This window comes from Canis aureus, chromosome X (genome assembly GCF_053574225.1).
Source record: "Canis aureus isolate CA01 chromosome X, VMU_Caureus_v.1.0, whole genome shotgun sequence".
Classification (NCBI taxonomy): Eukaryota; Metazoa; Chordata; class Mammalia; order Carnivora; family Canidae; genus Canis; species Canis aureus.
The window spans coordinates 40,150,832-40,176,548 of record NC_135649.1 but is presented as its reverse complement, the minus strand read 5'-3'; the positions used below and the strand labels follow the sequence as shown (position 1 = coordinate 40,176,548).

General features: G+C 44.1%; 1 protein-coding gene across 1 annotated transcript in view; it reads right to left on the bottom strand.

The window, feature by feature from the left end:
- Positions 1-25,717, bottom strand: part of CHRDL1 (chordin like 1) — a 127,944-nt gene that overhangs the window by 4,663 nt on the left and 97,564 nt on the right. The window contains 4 exon segments of the mRNA XM_077889426.1: positions 765-854; positions 2,884-3,051; positions 15,399-15,593; positions 19,049-19,217. Of these exon segments, the coding sequence (XP_077745552.1) occupies positions 765-854; positions 2,884-3,051; positions 15,399-15,593; positions 19,049-19,217 (622 nt within the window).

The window sequence follows — 25,717 nt, the reverse complement described above, 5'->3', positions numbered from 1 at the left end:
CACACCCTTGTCTTTCAAAATATACCTCCTCCAGGAAGCCTTCCTTGCCTAAGCCCACCTGGCTCTCATCTCATTGTTCCTTGCAGATTTCCTCTGAGTGCTTAGGTATTTAACTCTTCAGACCTAGATTGATTCATAGAGAAGGCATCTTCGTGTTCTTTCTTGCCCACTGGCAATCCCTGTGGATAGAAATTCTGGGCCTTGTATTCCTTCACAAGTGCTCCCCACCCCCCAGGGCCTAGAAGTATCTAGTCCTTAGGCTGCATCCTGTGTAGAAAGAGGGAGCCCTGCATGTATGCTTGAGTGGCCAGATGCTTTTAGAGAAACATGACCGCTCAGGAGGCAGTTCCAAAGAGTCGACCAGAGCTTTGACAAATTGGGATGCGTTCAATTTCTCTCTGTCTCTTATCCCCACCACAGAAGGATGTAGCCTTCTGGATGTGAAGTCTCTACAAATGTTACCAACCCAGGAATCCTGTGAACTTTCTCTGATCTTTTTGAGACTCTAGGGTTAGCAGTTTTCATTAAAGATAATCAGGGGAACCTTGACTCAAGGTAGCTTATGCTCAGACTGCATCTGGATTTGTATTCCCCAGGTCTAAGCTTTTCAGTTCACGTTCAGACACCCCCTCTGCTGCTAGGGTCCTCCAGAGAAGAGAGAGAAAATTAATGGACAAGGCAAAGGGACTTTCTTTAGGGCTACGCTACATCGAAGGCTGGAGGCGTTTTCTGGGGAGGAGTAAAGAAAGGCAGGTACCACTTACTCAGGGTTGTTCTGGTCACCAGCTTGAAGTGATGGAGTTCCTCAAACATCCTTTTGGAGATCTTCTCAATATGGAAGTGCTGGAGGATGCCTGGGGCCAAGTGAAAAGTGCGGCAGGTGGTCAGGCCCTCTCTAACTGGAACCACCACCACCCCTTTTTCTGCTTGGGTTGAGCATATCATCTCATTACAGGGGCTTAGGAGCATCGAGCTAGGCTGTGTAATGTGCTTAACCAGGAACTTGGATGACTTCAGGGTTATAATTGACTCCATCTGTTTCCTTGGCTCATTGGCCTCCCCCTCTGGTTCTCCGGAGGATAGAGATATGGAAGATAGTGTTGCTGACCATGGGATCCCCCTCCTGGGGAGAGCCACACAGAATCGAGCATGGGTGCTGGTGGGAGCTTCTAGAGCCAAAGGCAGGACTGGAAATTCTGCCCTCACCCCAAGTCTAGGTAGATGATGTTCTTGCCAACCACTGGGCTGCCCTTCTGGCCAGCAGTGAGAGCCAGCAGTGGAACTGCAGACAGGTTGTTTGTGTAAATGGAGAAGCCATCCCTGTTCCCAAATTCACTGAAAAGCGTATTTCCCTTTGGGAAATATTCACAGCTCCTTCAGTGTTCCCTTACAGAAAATGGGGAAAGTTAAAATAAGGGGGGGGGAGGGCACCCGGTCTCAACTTTGCCTGAAAAGCTTTTATCGGCGTAACACACAAGCTGGAAAAATGGCCTTGCAGTTAAGGAGAAACAAGCTACCAGCCTACTTCATCCTCATGTCTAGAGAGGGCAACATAACTGAAGCCTGGATTTTTCTCTGCTAGCCAAGCACTGAACAAGAGGTCATATAGATGCTATGCTAGCAAGCTGAAAGACACCCGCATGCTTCAAGGGGGTGAGCGATGTGGAGCAAAAAATACCAGGTCCATTGCTAGGGAAGCCAAAAGAAGAGGGCTTAGTCCTAGGTGACCAGTTACAGAGGAGCTAGGGAATCAGAGACAGAAAACCAACATTCCTAGGTATAGAGCAAAAATAAACACGGATGAGAAACATAGGTGCATTAAAGCATATTTTTAAGGGGTGTGGAGGAACTCGCTCTTTTGGGTAAGAAAAGTTGGGGAAAGGGAGCCAAAGAAGCCCTACTAACACTCGAGCAGTTGTTGTTCAAAGTATGGTCCAGGTGCCACCTGAATTAGAATCACTGGCTGTTTGTGACATGTTGGGGCACTACCCAAGGCCTACTGAATTCACAGCTCTTGGATGGGGCCAGGTGAACATGTTGTAAACCAGCTCCCTTGTATGATGTCGAAGCACAGTAAAGTTTGAGCACTCTCAAGCCTTATGCAGGAGCCAGGAGAAAAAGGATGTGCTTTATTTCCCAACTGAAATCTTACCTCTTAGATTTCTAGAAAACTTGACCAGACTAGATCAACACTAGCCTCATATCTGTGGGATGGTTTGAAGAGCTTGCTATGGCAGTCAGCTGAGTAAGCAGAAAAGGAATTGGAGAGACATAAAGACTGGGATTGTCCCTTTGGTGAGACTCTAAATCTTTTTGAGGGTGGGGATGATGTTTTCAATGTGTCTTACTCCAGAGAACACAGCATGCTTTGAGAGATTAGCCTCGCACCACATGAATGAATTTTCGTGTTGGTTGAGCTTCGTGTCGGAAAGAATGGTAGGCTATAGTCTGGTAGGTTGTGATCTTAGCTACACATTAGAATCACCTGTGGAGCCTTATGAACAAATGCTTATGCCAAGGCCCCTTCCTGGCCGATCAATTGGCATCTCTGGGGATAGGGCTCAGGCATTTGGTATTTACAAAAACCTCTCCCAGAAGATTCTGATGTGCACTCCGAGAGGAGGAAGACTTCTCCAGCCTTTGTTGGTATGAGAAAGACAATAAACCCCAAGGGTCGATACTTTAATTTTTGGACAGGTCCTAGTTGAAACGAAAGGTCATAATCACAAACGTGTTAGTCATGTGTTAGTCTCTGAGCAATCAGGAGAACTGAGTCAAACAGAAGAATAGTTTGAAGCAAAAATCAAGGTAAGTCTTCCCCTCTTTTCCTGTTCCTCCAACCCCTTACAAAAAATGACAAGAAATTAATATTGTCTTGCTCACCTTTTCGAATGGTCCACACGTGGACCTCTACCTGAGGTGGTCTCTCTGTCTCCAGGGCTATTTTTCTGGTGGTCTCCCCATCCTCCATGAACACAGACTCATACACAGGCATCGTTTCTTCTCCACAAAAGTAGCCCTTGCTGTCAAAGTTTTGGCCTGGAAGTTCTTCTGAAATCAGGAAGCAAGCAGAGGTTCACAATGGCTTTCCAAAACTAGAAACAAACATCTGCATTCAGGTATCTCGTTGTTCGGAACACCTGGCACTTGTCAAACGTGGACAGTCAACAAGAGCATTCTCATGGGGATAGAAATCTCACCTATATTTCCTTGGCTCAGTTTAGGCCACCCTGTAACAGCCACCAAATCACAAAGGAACACATGACCTTCCATTTAAGGCCATATGGTGACAGAATCCAGAGCTCTGCAGAACACTGACCCACAAAGTATACTGGATCCATCCCCTGCCACTGCTCCCCTGCCCGCCACAGAGGAGTAGGCCTTCATGAGGAGGAAGAATGTGGCCAGGTACAAATCTCTTAGGCATTTCAGGGTATATAGGATTTTCCATGCTGGGTCCAGGTCATGGTCTGTTTAGCTCGGTGTTACCAACAGAGACCCAGGGAATGGGCTGACAGAGCGCTTTGGTTAACTTCCCTGACATCACTTAGGTATACTTAGAAAACATTTATGACACTCATTTATGTGCATATACTTGCCCAAAGGATCTATTCAAATTGGCTTGACATTTGTGAATGCTCTTTGATTTGTTTGTAAGGGGAAAGATAATACCAGATCAACACCAGTGCCAAAACCTAGATGTCAGATTAGTCATATGTATGCTATGCCAAATGAATGGTTGGGACACGCACACACACACACAGACACACACGCACAAAGACTGGTCAAATCCCTCAACTATGGATCATTTAAATTATAAACTAAACTGCTGTATTTCAGCTTCCAGGCATAAAGATACCAGCCCCCTCATCCTTCCCATTCTGCTCCACCCTCCTCTTTCCTCAGCCCCCAACCAAAAATAAAAAGTTTCTCTCCTAGTTGGATTATCCATGAGTTCAATTTCCTTGCTGGCTTCATGGTCAGCACCCTCTTCAGCTGTGTCTTTAAAGTATACTCAAGTCAGAACAACAAAGAGAAGCCATGGACAGCCTGAAAACTTTGAGTATGTACAGAAGTCACCTGTAAGATTATCTGAGGAAACCCCTGAGAGCTGGGCGCTTTGGATCTGTGACTTCAATTAGGGAGACTTGTTAATAGCCAATTGGATGCATTTGAACCAGACGCTGGAATCAAATTGCTATCGTGCATCTCTCACTGACCTGATTAGCTTTCCCACCCTCACCAGTATTCTGGCAGTGTTTAGGACAAAATCAGTCTTCTCTTGATGATTCCAAGTTGGACTACTCCATTTGCAGGTCATCCTAGAGCCAAGCTTCCTTTCTCCTTTTGTCCTTTTTAATTATTTAATTGCTCAATGGGCCAGCCTTTTTTGATGTGTTATGTAATTAAGGGATGTGTGCTGGCACTTCTCATAACGTGGGAGAAGTGGGTCTCTGGGTATACAGGGACCTCTATGTATGTATCACACTTAGAATGAGAGCTGAGGGGATCCCTGGGTGGCTCAGCGGTTTAGCGCCTGCCTTTGGCCCAGGGCGCGATCCTGGAGACCTGGGATTGAATCCCACGTCGGGCTCCCGGTGCATGGAGCCTGCTTCTCCCTCTGCCTGTGTCTCTGCCTCTCTCTCTGTGTGTGTGTGACTATCATAAAAAAGAATGAGAGCTGAGTTCAGTTTTCAATTTTTTTACACCAACGGGGTGCCTAGGTGGCTCAGTCGGTTGAGCATCTGACTCTTGATTTTGGCTCAGGTCTTGATCTCAGGGTCATGGGATAGAGCCCGGCGTCAGGCTCTGCGTTCAACATGGAGTCTGCTTGTCCCTCTCCCTCTGCTCCTTCCCCGCGCCCATGTGCTCTCTCTCAAATAAATAAATAAAACCTTAAAAAAAAGTTTTGCACCAGCTTAATATTGGCTACAGCTATAACTGCTAAGTGATATCCTTGATGGCACTGTAAATACCCATAATGTACTGAAAGTTCTCCCAGTGTCCTGAAGAGTCATCTTACACATCCCACCAAGAGCTTAGTTTGTTCAGGAGAAGGGCTCTACAAACAAGAAACCCCATCAGTGACTCAACCTCAGTTGGCATTTGAAAATATTGAGTAAACCAAGTGTGTCTTTCAAGCTACCCAGTGGGCAACATCCTCCTCATTCCACACCCTTCACTTCAATGTGTTTTCTAATTGCTTCATGTTCACTTCGTTTCATTTCCTTCCAAGGAAGCCTGCTATGTCTCAAGTCATTTCCATCCATTTCCGCTTCCCTGAAGAATGCTTGTATCCCGAGCACTCCAGAACTAAGAAACTGAGAAAGCATTTCCTTATGGAAGTGGAGAGGACTGGCGATGTATTATCCCCACCTAGGTAACTTTTAAGTCTCAAAGAGGTGTTTTCTGCTATAAACCAAAAGAAGTGTGTAATTTTGGGTATTCCAGACATCAGGGAGGTGTAGTGAGGGCGGGAGAGAAGTTGGAGAGCCTTCAAGGAGTAGAAGTCCTACACAACACTGTAGGTGACCACTGCTGTGCAACGCCAGGCTGGCCTCTACCAGAGCAAGGGCAAAAGAGAAAAAAACTCACATCCTTTATTTTGGCCTTTGCTTGTGACTGGAGGAGCCTGTGATCATTTGTTATAATGAAGCTTTTGGATGGGTCATCAGTGAATTCTATTTCTCTCTTTTCCCTTCTCAACACAAATAACTGACTTTACTGTTTTTTTTTCCATCTATCTTCCTCCCTCTTCACTCTTTGTCCCCTTTTCTCTGTCATGTGTTGTTTTCTAAGAGGCTGGTGATGTTGTGATCTTTCCCTTTCTCGTTCCTTATACTGCTCGGGACTTTAGTCAAGTATCCCTTCTTCAGAGAAGCCTCCCCTGACCATTCTTTTGAAAGTGCCATTCAGGGACATCTGGGTGGCTCAGTTGGTTGGGCGTGATCTCGGGGTCATGGGATCAAGCCCCATGTCGGGCTCCCTGTTCAGCAGGGAGTCTGCTTTTCCCTCTCCCTCTGCTTCTCCCCCACCTGTGCTGGCTCACTGTCTCTCTCAAATAAATAAATAAATTTTTTTTTAAAAAAAAGAAAGTGCCATTCATTGTCACCACCCCCATTTACTGTTACCTGATCCTGCTTGGTCTTTTTCACAGTACCCATCACAATGTAAAATCACCTTGTTTGTGTTCATTGTCTTTCTTTTCCCTATAGGATGTAAGGATCAGGCTGGCAAAGGGCCTTTGGCTTGTTCATCTCTCTCTCTACTTGCAGATAGTAGGCACATAATATGTATTTTCAGATTGAAGGCACAAGTGAGTGCACGTTCCCTAATGCTCTGAGGTTTCTGAGTAGCTGGAGCAGGTGCCCTGGCATCTGTGGATAATGACTCCATTAGGCAATGTGACTCAGGTGTCACTCAGTTTGCCGACACTCCTGCCTGGCTCACTGAGAGACAGGCACACAGAATGGGACAGAGATTCTCACTTTCAATGTTGCTCTCTAAGTCCTGTATCTATCTCTACCCCCTGAGCAGGGTGGGAAAGTAGCTCTTCTAGAGAGAAAGGTTGGATCAACCAGACTCTTTGACATATTGTGGATTGGGATTCTGAAGGGCAGTTTTTTAAATAATAACTTATTCTTCTCCCTACAAAGGTAATAGACATTGTCGAAAATTTTGGAAAATATGGATAAACCAAAAGAATAAAATGAGAACTACCTATAGTTCAATCATCCAAAGACAGCTACTGTTAACGGTCTGTGATATGCCTTTCCAGACTTTTTTTTTTGTCTAAGTGTATTATACAGGCTTGCTTTTTTAACGCAAGTGGAATCATAATATTGTTTTGTAGCATGCTCTTTGTACTTATCAGATGTCACAAACATCTTTCCATGCAATTAAATCTTGGCCTACAATGATTTTTGCTGGTCGTAGTATACAGCACAGTATTTATTTAACAATTCTTTTTCTATGTTCAGTTGATGTGTTCACTTCTTGTTTGAATCACCCGCATCCCGGGGGGGAGGAGCAAGATGGCGGAAGAGTAGGGTCCCCAAATCACCTGTCTCCACCAAACTACCTAGAAAACCTTCAAATTATCCTGAAAATCTATGAATTCGGCCCGAGATTTAAAGAGAGACCAGCTGGAATGCTACAGTGAGAAGAGTTTGTTCTGCTATCAAGGTAGGAAGACGGGAAAAAGAAATAAAGAAACAAAAGGCATCCAAGGGGGAGGGGCCCCGCGAGGAGCCGGGCTGAGGCCGGGGCGAGTGTCCCCAGGACAGGAGAGCCCCGTCCCGGAGACGCAGGAGCTGCACCGACCTTCCCGGGCGGAAAGGGGCTCCCAGGGAGTTGGAGCAGGACCCAGGAGGGCGAGGATGCCCTCGGGCTCCCGGGGACAGTAACAGAGCAACTGAGTGCCCAGGAGAGTGCGCCGAGCTCCCTAAGGGCTGCAGCGCGCACGGGACCCGGAGCAGCTCGGAGGGACTCGGGCAAGGAAGAGGCTCCCTGCGGAGGGGGCTGCGCGGCCCCGGGAGCAGCTCGGCCGGGCTCGGGCAGAGGAAGAGGCTCCGTGCAGAGGGGCCTGCGCGGTTCCAGGAGCAGCTCGGAGGGGCTCGGGCGGCGGCTCCGCGGAGGGGGTTGCGCCGCCCGGGAGCGCGAATCCACCAGCGCAGGCTCCGGAGCACAGGGCGCCGGGACACAGCCCAGGATCCCGCCTCCCCCGGGACAGGCAGAGGCCGGGAGGGCCCAGGACAGCCAGGACGCTCCTGCCCCAGCTGAGCAGATCAGCGGCCCCGCCCCGGAGCCTCCAGGCCCTGCAGACGGAGTTCCTGCCGGAACTGAATCCAGGTTTCCAGAGCTGCCCCGCCACTGGGGCTGTTCCTCCTGCGGCCTCACGGGGCAAACAACCCCCACTGAGCCCTGCACCAGGCAGGGGCACAGCAGCTCCCCCAACTGCTAACACCTGAAAATCAGCACAACAGGCCCCTCCCCCAGAAGACCAGCTAGACTGACTGACAACTTCCAGGAGAAGCCAAGGGACTTAAAGAACACAGAATCAGAAGATACTCCCCCGTGGTTCTTTTTTTTTTTTTTTTTTTGGTTTTTTTTTTGTTTTGTTTTGTTGTTGTTGTGTTTTTGTTTTTTGTTTTGTTTTGTTTTGTTTTGCTTTTTGATTTGTTTCCTCCCCCACCCCCCCTTTTTTTTTCTCCTTTCTTTTTCTTTCTCTTTTTCTTCTTTTTTTTTCTTTCATTTTTTTTCTCTTCCCTTTTTTTTCTCTTTCTCTTTTCTTTCCTTCTTTCTCTCCTCTCTTTTTCTCTTTTTCCCAATACAACTTGCTTTTGGCCACTCTGCACTGAGCAAAATGACTAGAAGGAAAACCTCACCTCAAAAGAAAGAATCAGAAACAGTCCTCTCTCCCACAGAGTTACAAAATCTGGATTACAATTCAATGTCAGAAAGCCAATTCAGAAGCACTATTATACAGCTACTGGTGGCTCTAGAAAAAAGTATAAAGGACTCAAGAGACTTCATGACTGCAGAATTTAGAGCTAATCAGGCAGAAATTAAAAATCAATTGAATGAGATGCAATCCAAACTAGAAGTCCTAACGACGAGGGTTAACGAGGTGGAAGAACGAGTGAGTGACCTAGAAGACAAGTTGATAGCAAAGAGGGAAACTGAGGAAAAAAGAGACAAACAATTAAAAGACCATGAAGATAGATTAAGGGAAATAAACGACAGCCTGAGGAAGAAAAACCTACGTTTAATTGGGGTTCCCGAGGGCGCCGAAAGGGACAGAGGGCCAGAATATGTATTTGAACAAATTCTAGCTGAAAACTTTCCTAATCTGGGAAGGGAAACAGGCATTCAGATCCAGGAAATAGAGAGATCCCCCCCCTAAAATCAATAAAAACCGTTCAACACCTCGACATTTAATTGTGAAGCTTGCAAATTCCAAAGATAAGGAGAAGATCCTTAAAGCAGCAAGAGACAAGAAATCCCTGACTTTTATGGGGAGGAGCATTAGGGTAACAGCAGACCTCTCCACAGAGACCTGGCAGGCCAGAAAGGGCTGGCAGGATATATTCAGGGTCCTAAAGGAGAAGAACATGCAACCAAGAATACTTTATCCAGCAAGGCTCTCATTCAAAATGGAAGGAGAGATAAAGAGCTTCCAAGACAGGCAGCAACTAAAAGAATATGTGACCTCCAAACCAGCTCTGCAAGAAATTTTAAGGGGGCCTCTTAAAATTCCCCTTTAAGAAGAAGTTCAGTGGAACAGTCCACAAAAACAAAGACTGAATAGATATCATGATGACACTAAACTCATATCTCTCAATAGTAACTCTGAATGTGAACGGGCTTAATGACCCCATCCAAAGGCGCAGGGTTTCAGACTGGATAAAAAAGCAGGACCCATCTATTTGCTGTCTACAAGAGACTCATTTTAGACAGAAGGACACCTACAGCCTGAAAATAAAAGGTTGGAGAACCATTTACCATTCGAATGGTCCTCAAAAGAAAGCAGGGGTAGCCATCCTTATATCAGATAAACTAAAATTTACCCCAAAGACTGTAGTGAGAGATGAAGAGGGACACTATATCATACTTAAAGGATCTATTCAACAAGAGGACTTAACAATCCTCAATATATATGCTCCGAATGTGGGAGCTGCCAAATATATAAATCAATTATTAACCAAAGTGAAGAAATACTTAGATAATAATACACTTATACTTGGTGACTTCAATCTAGCTCTTTCTATACTCGATAGATCTTCTAAGCAAAACATCTCCAAAGAAACGAGAGCTTTAAATGATACACTGGACCAGATGGATTTCACAGATATCTACAGAACTTTACATCCAAACTCAACTGAATACACATTCTTCTCAAGCGCACATGGAACTTTCTCCAGAATAGACCACATATTGGGTCACAAATCGGGTCTGAACCGATACCAAAAGATTGGGATTGTCCCCTGCATATTCTCAGACCATAATGCCTTGAAATTAGAACTAAATCACAACAAGAAGTTTGGAAGGACCTCAAACACGTGGAGGTTAAGGACCATCCTGCTAAAAGATGAAAGGGTCAACCAGGAAATTAAGGAAGAATTAAAAAGATTCATGGAAACTAATGAGAATGAAGATACAACCATTCAAAATCTTTGGGATGCAGCAAAAGCAGTCCTAAGGGGGAAATACATCGCAATACAAGCATCCATTCAAAAACTGGAAAGAACTCAAATACAAAAGCTAACCTTACACATAAAGGAGCTAGAGAAAAAACAGCAAATAGATCCTACACCCAAGAGAAGAAGGGAGTTAATAAAGATTCGAGCAGAACTCAACGAAATCGAGACCAGAAGAACTGTGGAACAGATCAACAGAACCAGGAGTTGGTTCTTTGAAAGAATTAATAAGATAGATAAACCATTAGCCAGCCTTATTAAAAAGAAGAGAGAGAAGACTCAAATTAATAAAATCATGAATGAGAAAGGAGAGATCACTACCAACACCAAGGAAATACAGACGATTTTAAAAACATATTATGAACAGCTATACGCCAATAAATTAGGCAATCTAGAAGAAATGGACGCATTCCTGGAAAGCCACAAACTACCAAAACTGGAACAGGAAGAAATAGAAAACCTGAACAGGCCAATAACCAGGGAGGAAATTGAAGCAGTCATCAAAAACCTCCCAAGACACAAGAGTCCAGGGCCAGATGGCTTCCCAGGGGAATTTTATCAAACGTTTAAAGAAGAAATCATACCTATTCTCCTAAAGCTGTTTGGAAAGATAGAAAGAGATGGAGTACTTCCAAATTCGTTCTATGAAGCCAGCATCACCTTAATTCCAAAGCCAGACAAAGACCCCACCAAAAAGGAGAATTACAGACCAATATCCCTGATGAACATGGATGCAAAAATTCTCAACAAGATACTGGCCAATAGGATCCAACAGTACATTAAGAAAATTATTCACCATGACCAAGTAGGATTTATCCCTGGGACACAAGGCTGGTTCAACACCCGTAAAACAATCAATGTGATTCATCGTATCAGCAAAAGAAAAACCAAGAACCATACGATCCTCTCATTGGATGCAGAGAAAGCATTTGACAAAATACAGCATCCATTCCTGATCAAAACTCTTCAAAGTGTAGGGATAGAGGGAACATTCCTCGACATCTTAAAAGCCATCTATGAAAAGCCCACAGCAAATATCATTCTCAATGGGGAAGCACTAGGAGCCTTTCCCCTAAGATCAGGAACAAGACAGGGATGTCCACTCTCACCACTGCTGTTCAACATAGTACTGGAAGTCCTAGCCTCAGCAATCAGACAACAAAAAGACATTAAAGGCATTCAAATTGACAAAGAAGAAGTCAAACTCTCCCTCTTCGCCGATGACATGATACTCTACATCGAAAACCCAAAAGTCTCCACCCCAAGATTGCTAGAACTCATACAGCAATTCGGTAGCGTGGCAGGATACAAAATCAATGCCCAGAAGTCAGTGGCATTTCTATACACTAACAATGAGGCTGAAGAAAGAGAAATTAAGGAGTCAATCCCATTTACAATTCTACCCAAAAGCATAAGATACCTAGGAATAAACCTAACCAAAGATGTAAAGGATCTATACCCTCAAAACTATAGAACACTTCTGAAAGAAATTGAGGAAGACACAAAGAGATGGAAAAATATTCCATGCTCATGGATTGGCAGAATTAATATTGTGATAATGTCAATGTTACCCAGGGCAATATACACGTTTAATGCAATCCCTATCAAAATACCATGCACTTTCTTCAGAGAGTTAGAACAAATTATTTTAAGATTTGTGTGGAATCAGAAAAGACCCCGAATAGCCAGGGGAATTTTAAAAAAGAAAACCATAGCTGGGGGCATCACAATGCCAGATTTCAGGTTGTACTACAAAGCTGTGGTCATCAAGACAGTGTGGTACTGGCACAAAAACAGACACATAGATCAGTGGAACAGAATAGAGAATCCAGAAGTGGACCCTGAACTTTATGGGCAACTAATATTCGATAAAGGAGGAAAGACTATCCATTGGAAGAAAGACAGTCTCTTCAATAAATGGTGCTGGGAAAATTGGACATCCACATGCAGAAGAATGAAACTAGACCACTCTCTTTCACCATACACCAAGATAAACTCAAAATGGATGAAAGATCTAAATGTGAGACAAGATTCCATCAAAATCCTAGAGAAGAACACAGGCAACACCCTTTTTGAACTCGGCCATAGTAACTTCTTGCAAGATACATCCATGAAGGCAAAAGAAACAAAAGCAAAAATGAACTATTGGGACTTCATCAAGATAAGAAGCTTTTGCACAGCCAAGGATACAGTCAACAAAACTCAAAGACAACCTACAGAATGGGAGAAGATATTTGCAAATGACATATCAGATAAAGGGCTAGTTTCCAAGATCTATAAAGAACTTATTAAACTCAACACCAAAGAAACAAACAATCCAATCATGAAATGGGCAAAAGACATGAACAGAAATCTCACAGAGGAAGACATAGACATGGCCAACATGCATAAGAGAAAATGTTCTGCATCACTTGCCATCAGGGAAATACAAATCAAAACTACAATGAGATACCACCTCACACCAGTGAGAATGGGGAAAATTAACAAGGCAGGAAACAACAAATGTTGGAGAGGATGCGGAGAAAAGGGAACCCTCTTACACTGTTGGTGGGAATGTGAACTGGTGCAGCCACTCTGGAAAACTGTGTGGAGGTTCCTCAAAGAGTTAAAAATAGACCTGCCCTACGACCCAGCAATTGCACTGTTGGGGATTTACCCCAAAGATACAAATGCAATGAAACGCCGGGACACCTGCACCCCGATGTTTATAGCAGCAATGGCCACGATAGCCAAACTGTGGAAGGAGCCTCGGTGTCCAACGAAAGATGAATGGATAAAGAAGATGTGGTTTATGTATACAATGGAATATTACTCAGCTATTAGAAATGACAAATACCCACCATTTGCTTCAACGTGGATGGAACTGGAGGGTATTATGCTGAGTGAAGTAAGTCAGTCGGAGAAGGACAAACATTATATGTTCTCATTCATTTGGGGAATATAAATAATAGTGAAAGGAGGGAATATAAGGGAAGGGAGAAGAAATGTGTGGGAAATATCAGAAAGGGAGACAGAACGTAAAGACTGCTAACTCTGGGAAACGAACTAGGGGTGGTAGAAGGGGAGGAGGGCGGGGGGTGGGAGTGAATGGGTGACGGGCACTGGGTGTTATTCTGTATGTTAGTAAATTGAACACCAATAAAAAATAAATTTAAAAAATAAATATATAAAAAAATAAAAAAAAAAATCACCCGCATCCCTAAAGGCCTAAGCATACAATGAAATGGGATTTGGTCTGAAGGTCTGAGGTTGAAATTGCAGTACTGTATAGTGGGAAGGATTTACCTTCCCTGTGGTAGTTTAGATAATGATTAGCTTTTGTCTGAAATTATCATGCTGTATTACTTATATGACTGTAGATGTTCCACTCTTGACCAAAGAGAAAACTGTGTTGGTGGAATTACTCCTAAGGGGCACTAAAAGGTTTGAGGATCCAGTAAGTTTGCACACTTGGAGGTTGTGATAGGTTACTGTGGCTTGGTAGCCCTCATGTCTGTATCATGCTCAGACTGTACTCTCTCCCTACCCCTAATGAGTATAGTTCCTCATCAGATCTAATGCCCCAATTCTCTACTCCAGATCAGATAGGTCCTGTCTTCCCTATCTACATCTTACCCACTGTTTACTGTGGAAGATGAGGGCCATTCCACTAAGAAAGATTTTGTTTTTGCCACAAATAGATCTCATACTTTAACGTGCATGGGGATCAACTGGGGGATCTTGTTAAAATGTTGATTTCTGGTGCAGTCGGTTTGGGGTGGGACCTGAGTCTGCATTTCTCACTAGCTTCCAAGTTCTTCTGGTCCACAAACCAAATCTTGAGCAAGGCCATAAACTACCTATGTCAGAACTTCCCAAACCTGTCTGCACATTAGGATCACCTGGGGATGTTTTCAAAGGGCTCCCTCCCAGCCCACACCTGAAATCAATGAAATCATAATCTCTGGGAATGGGACACAGGTATTTTTAGAAGCTTTCCTGGGGGTTCCAATGTGCATACGAGTTTGGGAATGACTGGCCTACATGAAGATGCTCAAAAAAATATGCATTGACTAAGTTCATGTTGGCCTGCTGATCATAAGGAATTGCCTAAGTTGAAGGAATATACGATTTAGCTCTCTGCCTACCTTGAAAAAGTTTTTGGTTTTTCACCTGTGTTTACAAAAATGCAGGTAGGCATAATAAATGATAGATTAATTCATGTACATGGAATTCATTCACTCCTAGAATGCTGGGAGCTGGAAAGACCCTAAGAAATCATCCACTCTAACCCTCTCATTTTGCAGATAAGGAAATTGAAGCTCAGAGAGGTGCAGTGACTTTTTCTACGTCACACAGGAAACCAGTGGCAGAGCCAGGATTAGAATGCTGGATCACCAATTCCCTATGCTGTCAACTCCAACACTACAGACTATGTTTTTATCTATTTCGTATGCGTTAAAACCACTATTTAATCCACTTGCTTTTTTTGTTATCAGTTCATATCTTCTACTGCCCTGGAAAAGACAATGGGCTGTAGGTGACCTGACATCCAAACCTTGATTTTATTATCGATTTGTGGACTCAGGGCAGGTCACTCAATATGCTTCAGTTTTAAATTTTATAGAGCAATAATAGTATCATTATAAAACTGTAGTGTTAGGACAGGTGCTTGGAGATTAATTGTTCTAAGCATACCATTTTAAGGAAAAGCTGATGGAGGCCAGAGCAGATCTGTCACATTTCCAAGGTCACACAACAACTTCACTCAGGCCCAGAACCCACTCTCCTTCCACTCTACCTCACCTGCCTCCCATCCTGTCTCAAAAGGGTCATGGATGTGATTGTGCTTGATCAGTTAGATAGTGACATCAATGACAGGTGCTACTGCTCTTCTGTATAATCCTCATAACTCAATTTCTCTGCAATTTAGAAAAGCCAGGCTTAAGTCTGGCGCTTAGGGCTACATGGGGCCAAAAGTTTAGCAGACATAGGCACCCCTCCCAGTCTATTTCTGAGTAGTAAATTTCTTCTAATCAACCATCTTATCAGCCCTTCAAAAGAGGGGGGAATTAAGTTCATTGTTAGAACTAGTAATATTGAGATGATGTGTCAGGTTGATTAGGTTTCTGATGCTCAATGAATACTGAGAAGGACTCTGTGGGGATCTCAGTCAACCAAAGGCAGGGCTTCCAACCAACGCACCTTTTGCCTTTTTACCTGGACACACCTTGCAGCATTTTCCATCTATTTTTTGAGGATACTTGCAGGGGTATCGATTGGGGCAGTGGATTTTCTTACACTCTTGCTTGGTGACATTACAAGTGCACAGCACACACTCCACAATGCCAAATGCCCGGAGGTTTGGGTGCCAGGACTCGCCGTGGGAGTAGGTCTTTCCATTGGAAACACACACTGAAAGAGAACATAGGACTGGAAATTAAAGGCTAGGGAGCTGAAACGGGCCCCTGTGCTCAGAATGTAAGCCCTGAACCCCTCAAGACATCAAGCATCCTTTGTCCTTTTCATGCTGTGGATATATGTTTACAGAGCAGCCTCTGTAACCAAAAACAAACACAAAAACAACCTCCCCACAAAACAAAAAAACCCAGCTCAGTTCCTGTTTTATCATTAGCAACCATTCAGGTCCTTCAGGAGCAGCCTCTGGGTGCTCACAAGAGCCCAGCACATGGTGAGCAGTCACTAAATGCTCTGAAAGTGGAGGAATGAAACAATGCATGAAAACAGAGTTCCATCTGCCCTGGTTATCTGCAAAGGAACCTCTAGTAGAATTTAGTGTCAATACCTGCAATTTCAAAAAAAAAAAATACCTGCAATTTCATAAAAGATCTGTATGGCCCAAGTGGATATGCTTCTTGGTATAAAAATTTCCCAGAGATATTGGCTGCCAGGGAGGCCAGTTGCAGAAACTATTGCTCTTCACAAAGGGCCAGTATTTGCATATCCTGAAGCAAATCCTTTCAAAATATCAAATGTTATGAGAATCTGATCCACCAACACAGATGGATATGGAGTTAATGGCGATGGCCTTCTGTCTGGCATGGGAAGGAAGGCACTAAAATGGGATCAAGAGGGAAAGGATCATGAAGGAGCCTTTCATGCCTCTAATCTCTAGGCAATATCTGTTGCCCACCTCAGTGGCTATAGATTCCACTACAGTGAATCACTACCTGTCCTACAGGTAGACTTTGGTGGTCTCACATTCGTTGGGTAGGAGGTGAAGTCACTGGTGCCATGTTTTCTAAGGGGCCTTGCAAGAGCAAGTATCCTAAAAGCTGCAGGCAAAGAGGCCTATGAAGGGAAGGGGCCATAGGAACATCTGCCAATGCAAACCAACCAAAACATATCCAGCTCCCACTGTAAGGCATGGGGCTAGGCTCCAGGATAAGAACTATATTGGGCTGCAAATGGGGAGGGCTGAGAATAAGTTCTCTCCCTTTTTGAAAGTGCTGAGACATTCTGGAGATTTTAATCCATGGCTGGGACTGGGTGTGTTTCTCATTATTCCCATCACCTCATCATACCCAGGGATACCTGTCGGCATCCTGATCAACAACGTCTCTAGGGTGGGTTGTATCACTTAAGGCAGGGCTGGTGTGGGAGAAACAGCCCCACTTGGGGCCTTTCTAGGAACTGATCTGGCTGTGAGACAATGGCCTCAGAATGATGAATCATTGGGCTAGTTCTTTCTCATCAAGTCCACTGGGTCCCTTTTGGAAATATGGATGATGTCGGCTGCCTTTTCCTGTCCTTTGCAAGTACTGCTAGAGTACTAGGTGCTCTCACAGGTCAATCCATGCAAAGATTTCCAAGAACCAAGAACCTAAACCAGTGAAGCTCCCAACCATACAGGGAGCTAGAACAGGGACTTGACACGTGGACTTTGAGGCTCAGAGCCATGGATGGAATCACGTGACAAGACAGGCCAGATGTGTTCTCTCTCCTGCCCCTACTCCTTCTCTCTCCTCCAAAGATAGTGACACTCCCTTCTAGACCATGTGACCAAGTGGGTACCTAGTCTGCTTCAAGCAAATTTAGGCAGGGGTCAAGTTCAAAATGGCAGAGTCCTATCACTCCTCTTTGACTCAAGCAAGGGACCAAGCAGATGTGTCTCAGTGGAGCATGTCTGTTAACACGAAAGCTACGGAGAAGGGCAGGTAGGACCTCCAGTGTTATATTGCCAGGATCACTCTCCTCTAAACATTTGGGCTAAGGGAACAATCTAGACTGGGTGAGAGCCTACACTCTGAGATTTAAGAGTGGGAGGTCAATGCTCTAGTGGGAAAAGATGGCTTCTCCCCACCAATAAACTCTCGAGATGGTTTTGAATCATCCAGCTGGGGCACTGAGGGTTGAGAGTGGGGGCAAGTGATTCTCCAGTAACCTATAATAGGTCAGGAAAGAACCACTGCATCCAAATCAATGGGAGCAATAAAAAAATGTAAACCAGCTGGGCCTTTTGTAGGACACACAGAAAATCAAGGGATGAGCCTTTGCCCTGAAATGAAGAGGCCTCTGGAAATTATGGGATTTAGGATTTTCAAAGTCCATTTGCCCACAGGTTTTTTGTTTTTTTTTTTTTAAGGCTTTGAAATACTTTCAGGGCAAATGGAATCTACCGGAGGCAATTTAGGATTGAAAATCAAACTGCATCTTTACCTCCTACTCCTCCGCATTTCATAAATTTGTATCAGAATGCCTCAGAATTTAAAAATAATACACTTCAAATCAAACCCAGATCGATAATAAATACTTCCAATTCTTCTAATACATCACCATTTTTTATTAAGAGTTTTATTTTGCATGTTCTTCTTTTAAGCCTGTTAGTTTCCAAAGCGATTCAATGTTTTTTATCTGTAATCTGAAATTTACATCTAACTCGTAACAGATGTGATCAACTAGCTTTGGTTTGACCAGCTTTGTTGAGATTTATAGTAGGGGTTCTTTGTAACGGATTGGTTTTCACCCATGTTATTCAATCATTTGGTTTAATAATTTATTACTTTTAACCCGTTCAGAGAACCAGCTTTGATTTGTTTCTCCTTTAAAGGAAACAAAACATGTTTGTGGTTTCATAAAAAGGAACCAGCTGAGCTCTTGCTCTAAAGAGCCTAAAAAAGTAAGAAGCAGTCAATTGTTTGATTGAATTTCTCCTCCCCCTACCCCCACTACTGGGGTGGAATTGGGGACTGGGGAACTAGGCTCAGGAAGGTCTGGGCCACGGACGTGTGTGGGTGCCTGCTGCAGCCAGCTGGTTGGCTGAGTGGGCTGCATGTCCCTGTTAACCTAATGTCAGTTCTCCTGGTGCTTGGCCAGGATGTTTCTGGATTTCTTACTGGATTACTCATTTCTAATGACAATCTCCTCATATGAATTAGAATCTCTGAGCCTGGGGCCCAGAATATGTCTCTTTAGCAAGAGGCCGGGGGAGAATCCTGGGCACAGAGAGGTATGAGAATTACTGCTTCTAAGGCACAGGGTTAAGAGCTTCAGAAGTGTCTGGCACTGAGTATCTGTGAATATCAAGTGCCCAACTGGAAAAACAACCAACCTCTCATTCTATTAACCAGCCAATCCAATCCAACACACTTTCCCCCAGTGCCCTGCGACCCCCTAGGGCAACTGAGAAAACGCTGGGCACTGCATTAGTTCCCTGCTTTTTTGCCTTTTGTCCTAAATAAAGACAGACTCGCTTTGAGGCTTGATGGTAAGTGATGCTTGTGTAACTTTCTGATATGCATGGGAGACAAGGCCCTTTCCAGGTCCAGCCCTCCAAATACGGGGCAGAGGAGGGGGTGCGCTGTGGTAGAACTGCTGTGGATGTGGTACAAAAGGAGCATGCTCCTTACCTTGGCCATGCTTGTGTTTGTTGTTGATGACAATCTGCACAATGGTGCCCGACGCTTGCTGGGAATCCATAAGAGCTCCTCGGTGACTTCTGGCCCCAGGAAAGCGGGGCAGACCTCCAGCCTGTCGGCTTGGTGGAGGGTCATAGTGCGAACGGTGGTAAGAATGTCTCTGTAAAATGACAGGGCACATTCAGCTCCCCAAATCTGCCAGAGGGAAGGCAGGAGTGGACTTTTACACAGCTAGAGTCCATCTGATGACTTCTAGCAATGAGCTTAGCTCTGATCTTAAATGAACTACACATCCACCCACACTGGTAGCAACACAGGGATGTGAAATAAGAGCAGCCTTGAGAATGGACTGAGATTTCCCTCTCTTCTTGCAGAAGACTGGGCTAGCTTCATAGACAAACCTCAGAGGGAGCAAAGGGCCAAAGAACGGTCAATAAAATGTCCTTCCCGCTCCTGAGAATCTCATACGTAAGAATTAAGGTAGCAGCCTGCAACACAAGGGCAGAATGGGACACAGGCCACAGAAGTAGGAATTGCTGTGCAAAGTAGGAAGAGAAAGAGAACTGGTTGGGGATGGTTTGTGACCTGGACCAAGAAGGCTGGACAGACTTTTTGCAGGCAGAGCTGGTGAGGAATATTCCAGGCAGTGATTCCAAGTTGAGAAGGTGTAGCAGAGAACATAGAGTCCATAAAAGGGAACAGTTGAAGGATAACATTCCAAAACGTGGGCTGCAGCCAGATCAGGGAGGACTTTACATGACAGGCGAAGGGGTGAAGACTTTATGTGGTAGGCAACAGAGGTGATGGTGTGGGAGCCTTTATGGGATTTTTTTTAAGGTAGGGAAATCCTCAGAATTGTGTTTCCAAGCATTGATTCCGGATCATGTATAGGGTAAACTGAGCAGGAGGAAGAGATGGGACCCTAGGATAGTCCAGATTAGATGCACTGACACTAAATGCAGCCAATGGCATGAGATTACACGGCAGAGTAGAGATACCCTAGACATGTTGTAGAATTGACAGTATATGACAGTACCAGGATGTGAGCCAGAGGTGAGAACTTTGTTTTGCTCACTGCTATATCTCCAGGGCCCCAAACAGTGTCCAGCATTTAGACGGGGCTCATTAAACACTTGCTGAATGAATGAATGAATGAATGCCATGGTCCCTAATGAAAGCTGAAAATCTTATAGTCCAAATGATGCAACCATTGCTCTCTTAGTGAGGGTTCAACACATGATGAGCCCACTATTCTGCTACCCACCCCTTTCCCAGGAGCTAAGGGAGCATGAAGGCAGAGGAGGATGGAATGGATGAAGACTGGACCCTCAAGCGAAAAACCATATAACATTTTGTTTTAGGGGCAAGTGTTAGGGGTAACACTAGTGGGACAGGAGACCCACTAAAAATCTTCCACAGGCAATTAGAAAGATGCTTATATTCAGTGTTAGAAATGGCAAGGGGTCTTGGGAAGGTAGTTATAAGATCCTCTGACCCCACCATCCCAGAAAACATGTATTACAGTTATGTCCCATAGACACACATGTTGCAAATGTAGCTTTCGGAATTATTATTACTCTCTTGTGGAGGGAGGCACTGGTGGGAGAAGGGGGGAGAGAACAGGAGCTGGCGTAAGAGAAAGAGAACATAATTCTGTCAATCTAGGAAGAGTCCATGCTGGTGCATTGCTATGAAATCTCACACAAATAAGAATTTGCATCAATTGATTATCATGTACACAGATGGGATTCTTAGTACAAATATTTTTCATTCCCACAATGGCTCATGTGTCTTTTTCACTCACATTCCACCAAGACCGTTACAGATTGTTCTGTCCTTTCTGGAGTTTAGCAAAGTTTTGCCAAAGGAACACAGAGAGGACAGTTTGGCTGGTGGGTGTCCTACCAATGATGCCGAAGGAAGGGAGTTCACCGGGGCTAGAACTTGAGAGAGAAAAGGTCGCTGACCCAAAATGAGCTGCAAGTACAAGAAGTTCTCTGATTCATGAGGGTGAAAACAAAGTGAAAAGCTGTTCTTCGGTACCAGGCACTCAGACCCTGGACATTGGGTAAGGGCAGAAAAAAAAAAGAGAGAGATTCAAAACCAAAAAACAAAACAAAACAAATTTTTAAAAAATCACAAAAAACACAACACAAAAAAACCTTAAGGATTTTGATTAGCTCTCCAGAACATCCCCCTATTCAAGTCTTTCATTTTACAGATGGAGAAACCGAGGCCAGAGAGGAGTGGGGTTTTTTATTCAGGGTGACAGTGAAGATTGAGTTTTTGGAGATGGCAGGAGAGTGAGGATTGGGGGAGAAGACAGGAAGAAAGGAAAGAGAAAGTGAGAGAGGGAATGTGTGGTCAAGCTCAGTGGCCTGCAGATGGTTGGCTAAAAGCTGCTCCAAAGAAAATATCAAAGTCTGCTAAGAGAGAGGCGCCTGGGGGGTGTAGTCGGGTAAAGTATCCAACTCTTGGTTTCAGCTCTGATCATGAACTCGGGATTGTGAGATTGAGCCCCATGTCGGTCTCTGTGCTCAGTGGGGAGTCTGCTTGAGATTCTCTCCGGCTGTCCCTGCCCTCTCCCACCCAAATAAATCAATAAATCTTAAAAAGAAAAAGTCTGCTAAAATACAGTGTTCACAACCTGGGGGTGGGGGTTTTTTGATTTAAGGGTAATGGCTCTTTTAGAGTTGCTCCCCTAAACAAAGGAATGAAGGAGGCTTACCAGGGACCATTCTGACCTTGTAACTTAATGCAAGGGAGAAAAAAGACATTAAGGCCTTGGAGTTCTAAGTGAAACTGGACCTTATCTTCAAACCCAGCTGTGAAGATCTGGCTTTGAGAGAGCAGGTTAAGGTAGAAATGGCCATATGCCTATGCTTTGTTTTATTCTGTTCAATATTTTGGTATTATTTGATTTCCTGACTTCAGTGCTGGTAACTCTCTCAGGCATTTTTTTTTAAAGATTGATTGACTGACTGATTGATTGATTGAAGTAATTTCTATACCCAACACGAGGCTCAAACTCACAACCCAGAGATCAAGAGTCACATGCTCCACTGACTGAGCTCTACCAACCAGCCAGGTACCTCTATCTCAGGCTTTTGAAGTAGTTCTCACACACTTCTTTTCTGGTGGTGGAAAATCCCATTATAGAAAGTTCCCCAGGAACTTTTTCCTTACTTGTCCTAGGTCTAAGATGGGAGGGTTTTATTGGCAGAGATAGGAAAATAGGACAGTTCAGGAAAAGCCTTCAAAGGGCCTTCAGGGCTATGAATCTAAAGTTACCATAAAATAAAAAGTTTAATTTTAAAAAAAGGTCTTCAGGGGCATCCAGGTGGCTCAGTAGATTATGAGTCTGCCTTCATCTCAGGCTCAAGTCATGATCCCAGGGTCCTGTGATCGAGCCCTGCTTTGGGCTTCCTGCTCAGCAGAGAGTCTGCTTCTCCCTCTCCCTCTGCCCCTGCCACCCCCACCCTGTGCTGTCTGTCATAAATAAGTAACTCTTTAAAAATGTCTTCAGAATGTGTCATGATTCACACAGCCATGAGCACATTATATCTTCATCACTGGCACTCTAGGACCATCCCCACCTGAGAGACCCTTGGGCCAGTTTCCTTCCCAAACCATTGTTCTGACAATGTGAGTGAGACATGGATTTCTATCTGTTTCATATTGTTTCTATCGCTAAATCTTTCCCTTTTCTAATGGTAAATCTCTGAGTAATCTATTGGGGGCAAAGTCAGAGTTTGGCCGTTGTCCAAAACAAAATTCGGCTTGCTTTCATGTTTTGGCTTTATGACCTGTGTCTACTTCTCCCTCCCTGTAACACACACAGAAACACATGCACACACACACACCCATGGTATTAGGACCAGTGCATATGAAATTATGATCCGGAAACCAAACAGAAACCACTTCAGGTTTTTATAAAGGAGTTGTAATTGAGCCACTGGTGACGGGTTCTCCTTCCTGTGGACTTCATAAAACTTGGTAAACTGATGGTTTTCAGCCCACTTGGCAAAATAAAGCAATCCTCTGTGTTTCTGTCAAACTAAGGTTTTTGATGGTTTCCTGTAAATATGAATGGTCTATTAAAGTGACAGTTTACTGAATTGGCAATGTGCTGTTAGTGCTGCATTAAATTTTTTTAATTTTTAAGATTTTATTTATGAGAGACACAGAGAGAGGCAGAGTCATAGGCAGAGGGAGAAGCAGGCTCCCCGTGGGGAGCCTAATGCAGGACCCGTTTCCAGAACCCCGGGATCATGTCCTGAGCCAAAAGCAGCTGCTCAACCACTGAGTCACCCAGGTGTCCCAGTGCTGCATTTCTTGATCCCATAGAGAGCATTAGGCCTGCAAAGGATATTCAGAATGGGTTCTCCTACCTTCTAATTTTCGGCTGGTCAAGAGCCAGCAACAAGTTAGAAGCATCTCTCTCTGATTTGGGACAAATTTCTGTGCATTCACATTCATGAAAAGCCCCTCACATACATTTCACCCTGCCTTCCATACCCATTCATTCAAAATGAATTTCTTGGGGGCCTACTGTGTGCCAGGTACGTATTTTTCTAGTACTACAGATGCTCTTTATTATTCAAATCATATCCCACAGTATCTACCCACTTTTAGAACAAAGGAAAATATTTATTTATAATAAAGTGGAACCATCTGGACATTTTGTTCTACCGGGCCCCAATGTTTGTTTCTAAAGATAGGTCTCAAACTCCTTTGAAAATCAATAACTATTTCAAGGCCCTGCATTCTATACCTGACCTCTTTCTGCTACAGGAAGTATGGGATTAAGCTCAGTCCCATCACTGGCAGTTTCGGAAGAAGGACAGATGAGACTGCAAGACAAGGGTGCAGCTGGAGGCAGCATAAAATGAAGTCAGGAAGAAAGGCGAATTAATGGCCTTACCAGCAGGACCACCAACCTGGCCTCAACGCTTAGCAGATAGAGCTAGGTGGAGAAAATCTTTTTAAGTTTTTTAAACTTTTTTTTAAGTTCCAGTTAGTGAACTTTCAGCCCAATATGAGTTTCAGGTGTACAATATAGTGATTCAACACTTCCCTACAATGCCCAGAGATCATCACAAGTGCCCTCCTTCATCTCCATCTCCTGTTTCACCCATCCTGGGGATCCAGAATCACTGGAAAACTGGGAAGCCCATTCTCTCTTGCAGGAATGCTGCTTTTTTTTTTTTGAGATATCCAGAGTATTGTTCTTCACATTCCCCCAACCCACAATCCTTCCACACTCATTCAGAAACAGCAAGGTCTAGAAAATAGTAGGAGCAGAGAATAAAGCAGACATCATTTCAACTCCCTACTGAGGGTGTGCTGGTGAGCCGGGTATATGCAGGTCAGAAGTGGCACATGAGACAACCAGGACACATGGACTAAGCAACGCCGGGATGTTTAGACTGGCTATTTTATTACATTCCTATCAACACTTTCCTCACACCTGCCTCCCTCCCCATCCTCAGGCTTGCCAAAAATTCCCTAGACTCTGGCCTTCTATACAATGCTTGTTGAGAACTAATTCCACAGGTTTTAAACAATCATTTAAACGTTATATACTGCACAACAAATTGACGCTCATTGAAAAACATCCAATGATACAGAAGAGATAAGGAAAAAAATCAGGCTCTCCCTTTCCCCCTGCTGCTTCTACCCCTCTGAGATTATCACTCGTAACCTATTGGTATCTGACCTTCCAGATCTTTTCATATGCATTCAATTTGTGCAGGCACACAGGAAATGACAGTATGAGTTGCACCCTGCACCTTGGTTTGTTTACATAATATATCTTGGGGATCAGGGCACCTGGGTGGCTCAGTGGTTGAGTATCTGCCTTCAGCTCAGGGCATGATCCCAGGGTCCTGGGATCGAGTCCTGCATCAGGTTCCCTCTGAGGAGCCTGCTTCTCCCTCTGTCTATGTCTCTGCCTCTCTCTGTCTTTTAAATAAATAAATAAAATCTTTATCTTGAGGATCCCTCCACTTGAGTACACTTTTGATGTCTTGCATTCTACTTAACAACAGTACCATGTCCCACAGATTGGGTGTGTTCAACCAAGCCCCTATTACTTACGTTTGGGTTCCTTCCACTGGCTTTGCTCTTATAAAAATAATGTTGCACTGAATGCCCCGTATACTTTTTTGTATAGGGGTTCAATCAGTACCCATTTATGTACCATGAATGCCTTCATACATTTTGTATATTTTTATAATCCATCAGTATGATGAGATTCTTTGAATTGGAACATCTCCTTTTCAGATTTTAAGAAGTTCAAGGTATTGCTGTACTTAGACATATGTTTTGGAGAGAGGGATTGCATTTTGCCAATTACTTTGAAATACACAGGAACAAGAGATGCTGTTGCTATACACTGAACATACAAATGGGATATTGCAGGGTGGGGAAGGAGTGTGTAGCTGCTACCTTTTTTTCTCTTGCTGCTGTATGACTGAGAGCCTAAGGCTTAGGAGAGGCTTTATGGAGACATGTCCACAGTACCTCTGCCTAAAGAATGGACAGATCCACCTTATAATCCCACAGAAGCTCCTCTGTTAAGGACTATTGAGGACAGAGGCAGTGACCTGCCTTCCATCCAGAAGGCAAAGATTTGGCAAGCTAGCCTGAAAGGCTACC